Source organism: Malassezia pachydermatis (assembly GCF_001278385.1).
Source record: "Malassezia pachydermatis strain CBS 1879 chromosome Unknown scaffold2, whole genome shotgun sequence".
In the NCBI taxonomy this organism is placed as follows: Eukaryota; Fungi; Basidiomycota; class Malasseziomycetes; order Malasseziales; family Malasseziaceae; genus Malassezia; species Malassezia pachydermatis.
In genome coordinates, this window is record NW_017253139.1 from 211,433 (window position 1) to 227,007 (window position 15,575).

A 15,575-nucleotide genomic window follows, 5' to 3' on the forward strand; every position below is an offset into this window, starting at 1 on the left:
GCTAAGCGGGCGCCGATGGTGTCTCTGCGAATAGGAAGAATATTTAATTAATCAATAAAATTTCTTGGCGCAATTAAGATGTCTGACAAGTCGTTTCTTAATCTTGACTGACAGTCTGCAGCCACCGTACAAAGTGTGCGCAGGCCGTCATGACAGAGGCTCTCGAAGGACAGACACATGATTTTAATCCGATTGAGATATCTGCTCCTCATATCATTTATGTGGCACTTGGTTTCTTTATTGTGATTGTAAGTATAGCTTTTGTGCATTAACGTTGAAAGTTCGGCATGTTCTCCATGCTTGTCAAAGAACGCCTATACCTGGGTGAAGCTCCAATTGCACTGGTGTTTGGTATCATTATTGGTGAGTGATCAAACTTTACACTAACAACAGGCCCTAGTGCAGCCAAGATTTTTCATCCGGAAGACTGGGGCGGTAAAGATAGCGAAGCGCCGGGCACCGTTCTGACAAACGAAATAACTTTGGAAGTGATGCGAGTATGTATTGCTCTATCCGTTTTTTCTGTGGGAGTAGAGCTGCCTAAGAAATACCTCTGGCGCCACTGGAAGTCAATAACGATGCTTCTTGGCCCAGTCATGTTATGGGGCTGGCTCGTGTCAGGCTTGCTCATTTGGGCATTGGTACCTGGCCTGGACTACCTGGCAGCACTTGTAATTGCAGCTTGTGTTTCGCCAACAGATCCAATCTTGGCACAAGCTGTTGTGGGTGGTCCGTGGGCCGAGAAACATGTACCCACACACATCCGGCATATGTTGCAATGTGAGTCAGGCTGTAACGATGGAGCAGCCTTTCCTTTTCTTTACCTTGCATACTACCTTACAGTGAACCGTGGAAAAGTGGGTTTTCCCATTGCGGAATGGGTATACCACACTTGGCTCTATGAAATTGTGGTCGGCACGTTGATCGGCGCATTGATCGGATTCCTTGCGAGGAAATTGATTCGATTCAGTGAGAGGAACAAGCTAGTGGATCGAGAGAGTTTCGTTGCTCAATATGTGAGCCTGTCCGTGGCTAGTATGGGCCTCACTGTGCTCTTGGGTAGCGATGACCTGCTTGCGGCGTTTGCATGTGGTACAGCGTTTGCGTGGGATGGATGGTTCCAAAAGCAGACAGCGGACTCGAACTTTTCGAACATTGTCGACTTGCTATTCAATGTGGCGACGTTTGTTTACATTGGGGCCGAAATGCCATGGAGTTCCTTCGTGAATGGTGAATACAATTTGAGTGTGGGACGTCTCATTGGTCTTAGTATTTTGGTGCTATTGCTAAAGCGTCTCCCTGTTGTGATCATGCTATGGAGGTGGATTCCTGATATTAAGACGTTTCAAGAGGCTGTCTTCTCTGGCTATTTCGGTCCTATGGGTGTGGGTGCTATCTTCATGTGCACGTTTGGCCGGCTGATGCTACCGGAGGAAGTCTCGGTGCCACCACAGACGCCGAATGAAGTGTTGGCTTTGACAATCCAGCCCGTGGTCTACTTTTTTGTCCTGGCCTCAGTCATTGTCCATGGCTTTACAATTCCTTTCTTTGCCTTTGGACGCAAGGCGCATATCAACATCAATCGCACGCTGAGTATGCACGCTACAGCACTACAGAATAATGAGCCGACGTGGCTGAACCGCATGCGACACCTTGCGACGAGTGGGGACGAAACAGAGACGAAGGAACAAGAACCGGGCCAAATATCGGTCGTCGAAGCTATGCGGATGGGCTTGGAGAAGCAAAAGCAACAAGGCATCGCGATAGGGGAAGAAGAAAAAGCTGAGTCATCCGAAGGTACAACATCTAGCCATCACCATCGTCATTCTCTTCAGCATTTCCGAACGATCCGGTCGATTAGTGATATTGAAGATGGCAACTATGCAGCGGAGGACGATTGGGATGGAGAAGATACAGTGGAAATGCGCCGATATAAAGAGCGCCGACAGGAGAGGAAAACACCGGCGGCTGTGGCGGCTGCCGTTGAACAAGATATTACTGAGGCGCAGCGCACCGAGGAGCCTGAGAGTATGGAACCAGACGAAGAAGATGTATATCCAAAGATTCGAGAATGGGTGGAAGGCCACAAGATTGTGGTGGAGATTACGGATAAGCCGCTTGATGAAGCACGTACGATTGTGATCCCTATTCACCCGGATGATTATGACTATTTCAAGGATGCCAAGAGTCCATTGTATGAACTGCTTTCGAAATACGAAGCAAAGCTCGAGCATGCTATTGGTTGGGACAAAGATACGAATCTCTCGGAACTTTCCAAACTGCAGCTGTACGAAAACAAGGTCGTATCAAAAGTGTCTCACTTTGCGAAGAAACTGGCCAGCGAACGATCTGCAGTCAAGGAGAACGATACAGAGGAAGACGAGGCCGACGCGCCTGAAGTCGTTATTGTGAGACCGGACGGCACTATTATTGACAACTAACTACACCCTTGCTATACTACGATACCATATAGTACAATCAGAAAACCCCTTCCCCCTATACATGTGGACACATAGGACAACATAGGCACCTAATCATATACTTGGTAGCCGTTCAGCGGTGTGCTGCCCAAGTGGAGAGAAAGGGCCCAAATTTTTTAACGAAGACCGCAGCTTCCCAAGCGACCATGGCTAGCACGCAGGTGCCGCCTGCGTGTACGCCTCATACCAATCCCTATGGGCTGCGCATCTGCCAGACACCGTATGCCGGGCGCAGTTTGTTTGCTACGATACCCATTTCTGCGAATACCATCATTGAAATCAGCCCCGTTCTCCTTTTTACGCCGCAGGAATACACGGAGCATGGGCAATACACCGTATTGGACTCGTACACATTTGTATGGGAGAAAAGCAGCACTGGTAATACTATGGCACTAGCTTTAGGTCTTGGATCGCTCTTTAATCACCATCCTACGTCCGCCAATGTATCCTACGAGCTGGATCGAAGTACGCAGTCGATCAAGTATCGCACTGTCCGTGCGATCGACGCTGGCGAAGAGCTCTTCATCTGCTATGGCGCTGGTCGCATGTGGTGGGAGTCTCCGTCCAACGATGCTATGCCTACGACGCCCATGACTGAGGAGCATGAGCTCGCGCTCTTTGGCCAGCTGGGTGCTGAGTCCGAGGAAGAAGCCCATCGTGCGCCGGTTGACCCTTCGTATCCTGCACCGCTATGGCGTGTCACATCCTCACCAGATCCCAAAACAATGCCGTTAGAAACCTCTGTGGCATGGGCGATGGATGTACCGCCCAAGGCATGTTCCACTGTCGTGCGGCTCTTGCAAGGGGCCGTGAAGAATGGCACGTTGAAGGCAGGGGATGCGCATCCCATCTACTCTTTGCGGCACCTTAGGACGTTTCGCAAAGCGAGGGAAGTGACCAAGATGCTTGATGGCGTCCCTGTTTTGTCGCATGACTCGTCGGACGCCTTGTCAATGCTCCTGGCCTTGACGTCCGCTCATTCCAAAAGCGAGCTGCTTTCTCTCTTGCATACCATCCTAGCGGACATGGACTTGCCTATGAACCTGTACCAGGTGCGTGTTCCCTCAGGCCCTGCGCCTATGCGTGACCGTTTGGCAGAATGGTCTGCAGTGTGGCCTTGTGTCTTTTTGCCGCCAGGCGCCGGCCTTTCAACCAAGCAGGGCATTCCCGGCAGCGATGCAGCGCGAGCGACGGTGCCTGTGGATCGCGCGGAGGATGCGCGTAGGTGGTCCGATGCTCGTGCTGTGGGGCGGATCCGCGATGGATTTGCAAGGTGCTTACGTACCGCTTCACTGGCGGCGCAGGCAGGAGAAGTAGGCGTCGGCGTCTATGTCACGTCGCTAGCCAACGACGAGGAGGCCATTCATGTCGACGCCTTTGATACCCGCGTACGTGATAACCACCCTCTGCGTCATGCCATCCCCAATGCGGTCCGCCAAGTGGCTGCCATTCGCGCTCAGCAACGTGCCAACGACGATGCCAAGGAGGCGGTGAATGGCCAAGATTACTTGCTGACAGGTCTTTCGCTGTTTATTACGCACGAGCCGTGTGTCTACTGTGCCATGGCCCTCGTCCACTCACGTGTTCGCGAGGTGTTTTTCCTGTACCCATCGCCTGGCACAGGAGGGTTCTGTGGGGCTGCCAAGGACGCCTATGCTACATGCGAAGGCGTGCACGATGGCGGTCCCTACGCGATCCACGAGCAAAGTGGCCTCAATCACCAATACCATGTATGGCGATGGGTGGATCCTACTGACCTACCTATATCGACTGTGCCCACTAGTATACCTTACGACTTGTAATTTACTCATCGTCGTCGTCGTCGTCATCTTCCTCCTCGTCATCATAGCCGTCGTCGTCTTCCTCCTCGTCATCATAGTCGTCGTCGTAGTCATCGTCATAGTCATCCTGGTAGACATCATCATCGTCGTCTTCCTCCTGCGCCACAAACTCATCCAAGGTCAGATCCTTTTCTTCATTCACAGGCCGAGGTTGTACCAATCCTTCAAACGTAACATACGACGGTGTAGACCCCTCTTTCGTGCTTGCCGAGAACGTAGGCAAAGCACTGCGTCGGAAAGCTGAGACAGGGGTCGACGGTGTCTGATGGCCGACGGGACCGCCGAGTGTAGACGTCCGCAAAAAGTTCACAGGTTCCGACGGAGCTTCAGCGGGCGAAGGCCGTCCGTCGGATTCTTTAGTGGGCGGTGGCACGGGTGACGAGGTCGCTGTAGAAGCGGCACGAAGGCGGCGTAGGCACACAGGTCCGCCACGAAGATGCCGCAGCGTCGCTACGTCCTCAGCCTCCTCGGCCTTGGTCAGCAAAGGCGTAGCTTGGGCATGGAACAAAGCATCGACCAACGCATCGTGCATCGCAACGTGTACCACAGACTCGTCCGCATCGACATTCGGTAGGACGGACTCCAAGTCGGTCAGCGTTTCAAGAGGACGACGTTGTACAGGCGCAGGCGTGGATCCACGATCCACCTTAGCCTTGGGAAGAAGCTCCGTCACGTCCTTCTCAATTCTGTCGAGCTCCGCAAGCTTGTCGGAGACCAACGTACTGATATTGTCCACAGACCGGTATATTGAGTCCAGGGATGGCACACGCATGGCGGGTCGTCCTTGCTTCGCATGTGCGGTGGACGTCTGCACATCACGTAAGTACTCCTCCAACTCCTGCATTCGCTCCCGAATCAAATGCGTCGTACGGCGCAGGCGCCACTGGTTCTCTGTATGCTCAGGGCCCAAGTGTCGCACACGCACCAGCTTAGCAAATTCAGGATCTTGTCGCGCACGTAGGAATCGTGCAGCCTCGTCGCGCTTCACGTCCACCTTGAGTTGGGTACTGTCCATGTCCGATACACGCTGCTGCGTCGCGCTGACACTCGACTCGGCCGTATGCAGATCGTCATCCAACGTCCCTGTGATCTTGGCTAGCGATGGCATATCGCCAAAGACCCATGCCTCCATCTTGGCCAAGTCTTTGATTTCTTTGGGATGCGTGGATGGCTGCGATAGCGCTTCAAAGAACTTGGAGCTCGCTTGCGCCTGGTCTTTGAGTGTTTTCAGCTCCTCTGTCAGCATCATATAAATCTTCGCAAACTCGGTTTGCAAGGCATGCTCTTCTTGCGGGACAGAGGGCGTAGGAACATGGCTCAAGTCAATCTCGGGCACCGTGGCCGAAAGAGCAACGCCGGCCTTACCTGCTGTAGGCTCGAGCGTTGGCGCTGCGCGGGTATCCGACGTTATGCCCTTGTCGCTCGTCAGCGTCTGTCCAGCTTTGGCCGAGGCAAACGCGGATGAGGATGCTGTGCTCTCCGTCGGCTTGGCAAATGAGAACGCACTCGAGGCGGTAGCGCCACTTGGCGTAGCAAAAGCAAAAGCAGGTGCAGGGGTACTGCTACTAGGCTTGGCCAATGAAAAGGCACTCGCTGGCTTCGTTTCGCTTGCTGTGTCCGAGTGGGCCTTCGTCTCGTTTGCCTTCGCTGCCGAGGCGAAAGAGAACGTTGGCGTAGAGGCCACCTTAGAACTTGACTCTTTTTCGTTTTCTTTCTTTCCTGGCAGAGCTTCTACACTACCGGCAGACTTTGGTAGCGCAAGGGGCGACACAGCACTCGCTTTCTCGTTAGACTCAGTCTTGGCTTTGTCGTTGAGCGGCGTAGCCAGCGCGGAAGAAGGCGCGACATCGGTCTTTGCTTCTGCGGGCTGGGTGAACGAGAAGCTAGGCTTTGATGCAGTGCTGTCACTTGCTGGTTTGGCCTCCTTCTCTTCGGACGACCTGGCAAAGGAGAATTTCGGCTCGTCCTTTTTGCCATCGGACGAGGCCGTCTCCTTCTCTTTCGAAGAAGGGATGTCTTTGTTCGCATCCGAAGGTTGGGAGAATGAAAAGGATGGCGTAGCGTCTGCCCTTCCTTCCGTAGGCTTGGCAAACGAGAACGTAGACTTCGTCTCTTTCTTCTCTTCCGACGGTTTGGCAAAAGAAAAGGACGGCTTTGTTTCGACGTTCTTGTCCGACACGGTAGTCTCTTTCCTCTCTTCGGAAGGTTTGGCGAATGAGAAAGCCAGTTGAGTATCGGCCTTTGCTGCTGACGGCTTGGCAAACGAAAAGCTAGGTTTCTCTTCCTTCTCTGCCTCAGGCTTAGCGAACGAGAACGAAGGTCTCGGATCTTTCTTGTCCTCTGTCCCTGCCAAAGAAGAAGTCGGTTTGGCATCCTTCTCGTCTGAGGGCTTGGCAAAGGAGAACGATGGCTTCGTCCCCTTCTCTTCTGTTGCCTTGGCAAAGGAGAAAGTTGGCTTAGTCTCTGTCTTCTGATCGGAGGGCCTTGCTTCTTTCTTGTCGTCTAGCGGTGCAGCCGCCTTCTCTTCTGAAGGTTTCGCGAACGAGAAGGCAGGATTTGTTTCTGTCTTCTCTGCCGGCTTAGCAAACGAGAAGTAAGGCTGAGTGTCAGGCTTCTCATCAGTCGGTTTAGGCACGGAGAATGAAGGCTTAGCGTCCTTCTTTTCTTCCGACGGCTTGGCAAACGAGAACGTGGGCTTCGTTTCCTTTTCTACCGTAGGCTTGGCAAACGAGAAAGACGGTGTTGTGTCCGTTTTTTCAGAGACCTTCGCGAATGAAAAGGCCGGCTTCGTGTCCTTCTCCTTTTCTGCTGTAGCACTGGAGAGCTGCTTCGTGTCCTTCTCTTCGGACGACTTAGCTTGGTCCGCCCACTTTGCCGACTCCGCTGGCTTGGAGAATGAGAATGTCGGCTTCGATGCGGTATCCTCGCTAGCTGACTTAGCGAATGAGAAAGCCGGCTTCTCCGTTGTCACCTTGTCCTGTTTAGGACTAGATAGTGGTGTCGTACTATCCTGTTTCGACGATGCAAAGGCATTGCTCAATGACTTTGTTTCTGTCTCTTTTGGTTCGTCTTTGGCCATGCTTTCTGCTGGTGTCGCAGACGGCTGGGAGAACGAAAAAGCAGGTATGTCGCCACTAGGCTTCGCAAATGAAAAGCCTGAGCCTGTCAAGGTCGTTAGTGCAGCCTTTCCACTTTTCTCATCGGGGGAGGAGGCAGACACGTTGCTTGCAGCAGCCACATCTATCGCTGGCGTAGAGGCATCAACGTCGTTCGATCCCGTTGAAACCTTGGCCTTCGCGCCGTCCTGGCCCTTTTCATCCGACGGGGCACCCACCTCATCCTGGTGTCCCTGCTTCGATTCAGATTCAGGTTTTGATGGCGGCATATCAGGGGACGCACTGGGGGTATGTTTGGTGTCTTTGCTCGTACTTGTATCGGTGGCCATATGGTCTGTCGACATGGATTCACCTTCCGCTGACGTTATGGACGTATCCTTGGCTGCCACACTTTGACCAAAGGAAAGCGATGTCTGCGGTTTCGAAGGCGTCTGTCCAAACCCAAATGTCGCTGCACTTTCTTTAGGCTTGGAGAGCATAGCGTCCAACGACCCAAACGAGAAGGTCCCTGCGCTAGTGTTATCCTCTTGCGCCATATCGTCGTCCGGAGTTGCCGTCGATTTGGGCGCTGGCGTTGCACCGCCAAACACAGGTTTGGACGTGCTGCCAAAACTTCCGCCTGAGCCAAACACCGAGGAAGAAGCGCCTTGACTCGCTGTCCCAAACGCGCTAGGTTTCGATGACATGGCAGAAAAGGCAGATGTACCTGACTGCCCAAAGGCCGACGTGGTGCTGGCTTGGCCGAAGGCCGATGGGGTGTTAGGCTTCCCAAAAGCGGATGTTTGACCAAATGCGGGCTTCGGCGCAGCAGCTCCGCCAAATGCCGATGTAGCACCGCTAAACGTCCCGAATGCGGAGCTTGTAGAGGGCGTGCTACCGAAGGCGGAGGTCGAGCCAAACGCTGGCTTGGATACAGTGCCAAAGGCGGAGGTCGAGCCAAAGGCTGGCGTCGATGTCGCTCCAAACGAGGGTGTCATGGACGCACCAAAGGCTGGCGTCGATGTCGATCCAAACGAGGGTGTCGTGGACGCACCAAAGGCTGGCGTTGAAGGCGCCTGCGATGGAGTGTCCTTCTTCGCAGGCGCAGTAGAGGCCGTCCCAGGCGTAATCATACCGGGGTAAGCTGCTGTTGCGTCTGTGTAAATGACATGGTAGGCCAAAAGGACTCCGTCGCTAGTATACACGTAAAGAATTGGCATCGCGGGCAACGTCGCTGCGGGATCTTCGCCTTTGGAGGCTGCATTGGGGTCTGGCACAGGATCCGAGGCGGTAAGATCCATGGCCATACCAATAGGCGATGTATCGGACGACTCATCCACCGAGGAAAAAGGCAACACAGGTCGAGACGTTTCTTCCAGCTCCAAAGCCTGCCATGCTTGGGGACCTGAGCCTTCTTGACATGCCATGACACCTACATCCGTGCTCGCCGTATTTGTCATAAACACAAAGTGCTTCATCGGTGCCCACATTCGTAGTGCGGCAACGTAGCGATGTCCCAACCGACTCGTATCGCCAAACGGCGGTGCTACGTCGTACGGGAAGGCGCCGTACGTTAGTGTGTTGGCCTTCGCATCACGAAGCAGAACAAATACATCTGTGTCGTGCACAGGCTCTGCTGATGTCGGCACCGAATTGTACGTAAGGAGGAACACATGATTTTCCAGCCATTGCACATCGTCCACGTATACAGACCGATCATACTCCGGCGCGCAGGGGAGTGTGGCTTTCACGCTCCCGTCCGGAGTCATCTGCACCAGTTCACCTGCGAGAGTACCAAGCACCAACTGCTTGCCACGCGTCGACCAGGCGGCTGACGTCACCGCTTCCGTGGGTAGGGTAGCGACCCACGTTCCCTGAGCCATATCGAGAAGATATGCTGTGCCTTGCGGCGTAGGCGACGCTGTTGTATCATACAGGGCTAAGCAGAGATTCGCATGATCGTCCGGGTTGGGCAGCAAAGCTCGGAGGCACGTCGCACTAGACGGCGGCTCGATTACGCAAGGCGCACCGAAGCCCGTGCTTAGCCCTTTGGTGGGCCAGATGACAATTTTGCCATTGCTCAGCGATGCCATCAAGTGCTCTTCATCACTGGAGAGCTTCACGAACTGGATCGGAGCGCCTAGAGAAGGCTCTGTGGTGGTATGGCACGTATGCATGGGCACCGCCGTAGGCGTCGTATTTCGTTCCGCGTCTATGAACGTCGCACGCAACGCCCGTACATCAAAGAGAGAGAGTCCTGGAATGTTACTCCATGAAGCTACACGTACCTTGATGCGTCGCTGCCACGGCCCAGCCATGTCGCGGCGCCACACCAAACGCATCCACAATCTGCTGCGACTGATCGCCGAAGGGATCGGACAGTCGCACAGTCACATCTTTCGCGAGTTGCCGAAGTGCGAGGAACTGAGGATTAGCTACGCGATCCAACATACCGGTGCAAGCGCCTCGCCTGCTTCTGCACGCGAGACTGCCATCCGTCTGCACGCACGTTGACGGTGTGCTTTGGTTCCACGCCGCGCTTTCGCTCGCGCTTGCTGTCAGGTAGACCAGCGCGCGCGTGACTCGCACGTGGAGGTCGTGCAGACCCAACCAGGCCCCTCCATCCAGCCAACTGCTCACGTAGCCTATACAACAGAGTCTATGAGTCTACTACTCCAATTCTTGCAGCGTGGTCGGTCGCATACGCAGCCATTGCATACGTGGCCCATTTACTGCGAAGGGGCTGACCTTGAATCCATAAATGCGTGGTGTATATATGCCAGAATGCGGCACTTTCCGACCCAGTCGCGAATAGGTCAACGTCTGTGGCTTGGGCGACGAGGGCGCCGTGCTAGTTTCATCCATAGGCGAGACCGTCTTTTTTATTTCGCCCTTAGGGGCTTCAACCCCATGTTCTTCATGTTCTAGCACAGGTAGCGGCGCAAGAATCGACGGCGCAAGGTCACGGTAGCACTGCAGAAGAAGGTGAGGGAATGTTGTGCCGAAAAAGGCGCCGTCAATGCCATGGAAGCGGCTACTAGGTGGTGTATAGGTATCCAAACAGTTGGGGCAAAACAGTTTCACAGTATCTAGGCCCGGCAAGTCCGACCGGCCACATGGAAGCGTGAACTGCGAGTTGCAATACACGCGAGGGCACATGCCAAAGTGTCCACTCTCAAACTTTTCCACCATCTGTTGCATGCCCTGCCGTGTGATAATGTATCGCTGGTGAATTAGGCCATACAGCAACTCTGCAGACGATTCAACAATGGATATATCAGGGATTTTTAGTGAGTCCTCTGCAAGGTAAGCTAGCCAGTGGTATGGCACGTACGTGGCTCAATGTCAAGAATCATTTCTAACGCTTCCTTGTAGAAGGGGACCAGGAAGTTGAGGCCCGTCAGGTTGAAATCATCGTCAATGAAATCCTCGGCTACCTCCGCAAAGTACTGATGCCCAGCCAATGAGCAAAACCATGAGATCCATGTGAGACCTTCTGTACCACTCTCCGACGGCGTTTCAGACTCTAGGATGTAAGTCACACGAGCACCTACGTACCATACAGCTCTTCTTCGCCCACCTCACTAAGAGTTTCTTCCTTATTCATATCATCCAGCTTTTCAGCACTAGCCCCTTTCTCGACAGCGGACGCACCCGCCTCCGAGGCATTCGTCGTCATTACAGAAAAATGGGTGGATGGTGGAGCGAGGTGCTATCACGTCGTCTGCTTTGAGGGACGTGCACTCGGCCGAACTTACCTCCACATGTAGGGGGCCTGTCGTGCTTGGCCAGAGAGCCACAGTCGTGATGACATACGTTAGCATTCTTACTGTACAATCTACATAGGTATGTGTAGATGCCTAGACCGTGTGATTCATCAGAGTCGAAGAAGCTTCTGTCGAAGTAGCTGGCTTTGCCTCCGAACTTGGTTTCGGCGCTGACGTCATGGGGGGGCCAAGCGCCATGGGCGTAGGCACATCCGTCATATCTACCGCACGCGACAATGGCGATTTGACATGCAAACTTCGCAGAGGGAAAGCGCCACGGGGGCTCATATTACGCTGAAACGGACTAAAAGCATGCTGGGGCGATGTCGGTTGCGATCTTTGTGGACTGCTTGACCCGGGTGTGCTTGGCAAGCGAGGGGGAGCCATAGGCGAGCCACCAAAAGTGCCAAGTCCTGTTCTCGGGCTGGGCAAAGAGACAGGGGCAGGCACCATGGGTGAGGCAGAAGCCGCAGCACTTGTCATCCCCAACTGATACATTCTGTTGGTAGTGGGCCCCGACCCATCCGTCTCTTTCATAGGGTGAAAAGGAGGCACGTCGTCCGACTCCTTCAGCGTATTGCCTTGACGCGCCTGAGGCACAGGCAATGGCTGGCCTAGAGGTACCACAGCAGGTTTCTGATCGTCATCGCACGAGCGACACTGGAAATCAACAGAGTTCCATGAACGTGGCGTCCTGCCCTCTTGGCGGTCGAGAGCATCCCAACAGCCTGTATGTTGCCAAATACCACACTTCTCGCACGCCACTACATCCTGAGATTCAGGTGGGTCAATGACATCCGCTCGGCAAACTTCACAGCGAAGATGCCACGACTCTGTAGGCTCCGATGGCTCCTGACTTTGGCGACGCTTCGCTTCTTCTCGTTCTTGAATGAGCCTCTCACGAGCTAGCAAACGTTCACCTCGGCTCATCACCCGGACTTCACGCTCTTTCCGAGCTTGCTCTTCTGCAAGTGCCCGTGCCCCACGTTCCCTTTCTGCCTTGAGTGCAGCCGCAGCGCGCGCACGTTGTTCGCGTATTTCAGCCTCTTCCTTCTCGCGTTGTTCGCGTTCACTATCACGCATAGCAATACGACTGCTTCGCTTGCGGTTGGACATGGCAATTTCCAGCGCAGCTTTTTTCTCCTCGGCCTGGATCACTTCCAGGACCTTCGGCAGGACCTCCTTTGTGATATATTTGTAAAGCTGCCTCTCGTCAGGGTGCTTGGACGCTGCGAACTTGGCACTGAAGGCCTCCCATTCTGGCTTGGTGACACAAATAGTCTCAAATTCAAGCCACGAGGAGGAGGCGTCCGTATCCTCGTCAGGTGGTAGTGACAGATCCGAATCAGAATCAAACAGGTCTTTTTCTGACGTCTCTTTCTTTGGAGGTGGCAGGATATCAGCCGGCACCGCCTCCCATCCCTCATTGTCTACCCCACGATTCAAACGTGAAGACCTTCGGCCAGCAGGTCGAGGAGGCGGCAAGGCTGGCTTTGCAATCTTCCGCTTCTTTGGCGGTGGCGCTGCCTTGGTACGTTTTGGCACACGTTTTGGCGGTACGCGTTGAATCCATAGACGGTTGTCGTCAAAGAGCCAATATGTGTTTCCATTCCGATCCCAGCCAGCAGGATCCACACGCTGCTATTAGATATAATCATGGCACATACCCAGCTCACAGCATCATCTTCGGAAGTAAGCTTGCGACGAAGGCGCTCAGGATCCTCCATTTGCCACTCACAGAGCTCATGCAAACACAAAAGCTACTGAGTGAGACTCCAATAGTGAACATACCTTATCTTGAATGTCGAGATCATCCCATGGTATAGGCTCATCTACCGTGCCTAACGGAGCTTGTTGCCCAGGCTTGGCGCGTAGATTCCACTGATAACGAAGCGAATCATCCCATGTCGTTTCGCTGGGACGTGAGTCGGAAACATGTACGTACGTAATAGACTTATCCTGGGTCAGAAACCGGAGAAGTAGTGCAAAAAGCCAGGATAAATAGCTCGTCTGGTTTAGCTTGAAGGCAGCTTCCAAGCGCTTTAATGTTAGTCTCAAGGATAGTACAACATACTTGGGTTTGAAACCCTCCAAGCTCAAGTGCCTCTTCAAAAGTGAACAGAAACTGACAAATAGCAGCAAATCTCCAATTTTGGCGAAGAGCGGAGACGATATCTCCTTGCAGTGCTGCTACTGCCATTATGCGTCGCGTATAGAAACACTTGCTAAGTTTCCGTAGGAGCATCGCGCGCCTAAAATGTCCCTCTCACGTGATAAGATTGTGGAGATCTGACGCGCCTCCAGAAAATTACCGTGCATGCTCTCTTTAGTTGTCTCGTTAGCGGCTCCAGTGCGCAGACTGTCAAGCAATTTTCTCTTTTCGGCAGCAACTTAATATATTATTATAAGTGAATAGACTAAGTTTATTTGCCATGTTAATATATTCTATTTTCATCTAGGTTATGAATCGCTGTTTCACTACATACTAGACATATTAGCATGGTACTAGTATGGCTTAACTGCCATATTCAAACAGGTAGTATATAGTATATGCTATCATTACATCTCATTAAAATTACAATAGTGTTTGTGAAATGGCCATATGCTACACTGGTAGCTACTTTCTTGCAGTATTCGATTTCCAGCATGCATTTCTTTTTCTCAGAGGAAGAAACGCCACTTATATCTTGCTACGCAACAGCGGTAGGTACGCGGCAACATGACGGCTCGGACAATAAGAATCGCCTCATGGCTCCTTCATTCCGAGCGCTTTTTTTGGAATCATAGTTGGTTCGTGCGTTCGGCCGAAGTAGACCCCCCGCACCTGTGCCTTAAGAAATTGTATGGCTGTGCATTGCGCCTTTACATTCTTTGTTGCCGTTATCCTAGCTCAGCCATGAGCTCTTCATCAGACAGAATGCACCGTGTTCAGGTCAACGTATCCTCCCAGATATTCTGGATAGATCCGGCTTACCGTATTACCAAATCTTTGGGCCAAGGTGCCTACGGGTGCGTTACATCTGCTGTGCATGTGGCTTCAGGAGAAAGCGTGGCTATCAAGAAGGTATCAAATGTCTTTGCCAAGAGCATTCTTACCAAACGAGCACTTCGTGAAATAAAGTACGTATACATTACCTAACTCATTATAGGCTACTTCGTCACTTTCGTGGGCATAAGAACATTACTTGTCTCTACGACCTTGACATTACCAACCCATCCGATTTCAATGAAATCTACCTGTATGAAGAGCTTATGGAAGCCGACCTACATGCCATTGTACGTTACTACTGCACTTATATCAGATCCGATCAGGTCAGCCGCTTAGCGATGCACACTTCCAAAGTTTTATTTACCAGACATTATGTGGCCTGAAGTATATTCACAGCGCTAACGTGCTACATCGTGATCTGAAGCCCGGAAACCTGCTCGTTAATGCAGACTGTGAGCTGAAAATATGTGATTTTGGCCTCTCTCGAGGATTTGATCCTGATCAGAATACCGTTTTCCCTGGAAAACAAGAGTTTATGACGGAGTATGTTGCCACTCGCTGGTATAGGGCTCCAGAGATCATGTTATCCCACCAAAACTATACGTCGGCCATAGATCTATGGTCCGTTGGATGCATCTTGGCTGAGCTGCTTGGCCGCAAGCCACTCTTTAAAGGGCGCGATTATGTGGATCAACTCAACCAAATCATCCATTATCTCGGTACGCCATCGAACGGTATGCTGGCGCGCATTGCGAGTCCACGTGCTCAGCAATACATCAAATCGCTGCCTTTCAAACCTCAAATTCCGTTTGAGCAGATCTTCCCAGAGGCCAACCCACAAGCCTTGGATCTACTACGCAGACTGCTTGCGTTTGATCCCTCGGAGCGCATTACATGTGAAGAAGCGTTAATACATCCATACCTCTCTGTCTGGCATGATCCTGAGGATGAGCCTGTGTGTTCTCATAAATTTGACTTCTCTTTCGAGAGTGTCGATGATATGGAAGGCATGAAGAAACTGATTTTCAACGAAGTTGTTAGCTTCAGACGCGAGGTCCGGATTCAGGCTCAGCAAAGACAGGCAATGATGGAACAGAGCGGCTATCAACAGTACCAACAACATTCAAATTCCGTTGGAGTACCAGCGCAACAACCGTATGTATTGCTCGTGACTGACCCCAGTGCCCCTACATCTGTCCCCTTTTCCCAGGAAAAGCTTGTTAATGGAGCAGCTCCACCCAATATCCAATACCAAGGTCATTCCACTCAACAATATACAGACCGCCAAGTACTCTCTGAGAAAGACGCTATGGAAGCCCCTCATGGTATGTCTATTACATGCTCACAACAGAATCCCTTAATCGACAACTCCGTGAATATGGCGCATAAATGTACATTCGAAT

The 15,575-nt window shown here is 52.4% G+C and overlaps 6 protein-coding genes across 6 annotated transcripts; 3 read left to right on the forward strand and 3 right to left on the reverse strand.

Moving 5' to 3' along the window:
• Window positions 1-149: 149 nt before the first annotated feature.
• On the forward strand, window positions 150-2,441 carry Malapachy_2162 (na+ h+ antiporter 1; the record flags this gene model as incomplete). Its single annotated transcript, XM_018136654.1, has 3 exons — window positions 150-248; window positions 282-363; window positions 394-2,441. 3 exons carry the CDS (start codon window positions 150-152, stop codon window positions 2,439-2,441), a joined length of 2,229 nt encoding a protein of 742 aa, XP_017993304.1.
• A 185-nt stretch (window positions 2,442-2,626) lies between these two features.
• On the forward strand, window positions 2,627-4,612 carry Malapachy_2183 (cytidine and deoxycytidylate deaminase zinc-binding region domain-containing protein; the record flags this gene model as incomplete). Its single annotated transcript, XM_018136675.1, has 2 exons — window positions 2,627-4,210; window positions 4,571-4,612. 2 exons carry the CDS (start codon window positions 2,627-2,629, stop codon window positions 4,610-4,612), a joined length of 1,626 nt encoding a protein of 541 aa, XP_017993353.1.
• Window positions 4,137-9,867, reverse strand: Malapachy_2189 (nucleoporin; the record flags this gene model as incomplete). Its single annotated transcript, XM_018136681.1, has 3 exons — window positions 4,137-4,167; window positions 4,501-9,673; window positions 9,705-9,867. The coding sequence occupies 3 exons, from the start codon at window positions 9,865-9,867 to the stop codon at window positions 4,137-4,139; spliced, it is 5,367 nt and encodes a 1,788-aa protein (XP_017993347.1).
• Window positions 9,868-10,086: 219 nt separating this feature from the next.
• Window positions 10,087-11,095, reverse strand: Malapachy_2171 (casein kinase subunit ii beta; the record flags this gene model as incomplete). The annotated part of the gene is made up of 3 exons (XM_018136663.1): window positions 10,087-10,715; window positions 10,751-10,942; window positions 10,975-11,095. 3 exons carry the CDS (start codon window positions 11,093-11,095, stop codon window positions 10,087-10,089), a joined length of 942 nt encoding a protein of 313 aa, XP_017993366.1.
• A 181-nt stretch (window positions 11,096-11,276) lies between these two features.
• On the reverse strand, window positions 11,277-13,383 carry Malapachy_2195 (hypothetical protein; the record flags this gene model as incomplete). Its single annotated transcript, XM_018136687.1, has 5 exons — window positions 11,277-12,824; window positions 12,851-12,943; window positions 12,975-13,098; window positions 13,129-13,223; window positions 13,258-13,383. 5 exons carry the CDS (start codon window positions 13,381-13,383, stop codon window positions 11,277-11,279), a joined length of 1,986 nt encoding a protein of 661 aa, XP_017993406.1.
• Window positions 13,384-14,079: 696 nt separating this feature from the next.
• On the forward strand, window positions 14,080-15,561 carry Malapachy_2164 (cmgc mapk erk protein kinase; the record flags this gene model as incomplete). The annotated part of the gene is made up of 6 exons (XM_018136656.1): window positions 14,080-14,303; window positions 14,333-14,459; window positions 14,486-14,715; window positions 14,740-15,327; window positions 15,355-15,497; window positions 15,524-15,561. The coding sequence occupies 6 exons, from the start codon at window positions 14,080-14,082 to the stop codon at window positions 15,559-15,561; spliced, it is 1,350 nt and encodes a 449-aa protein (XP_017993298.1).
• Window positions 15,562-15,575: the final 14 nt, after the last annotated feature.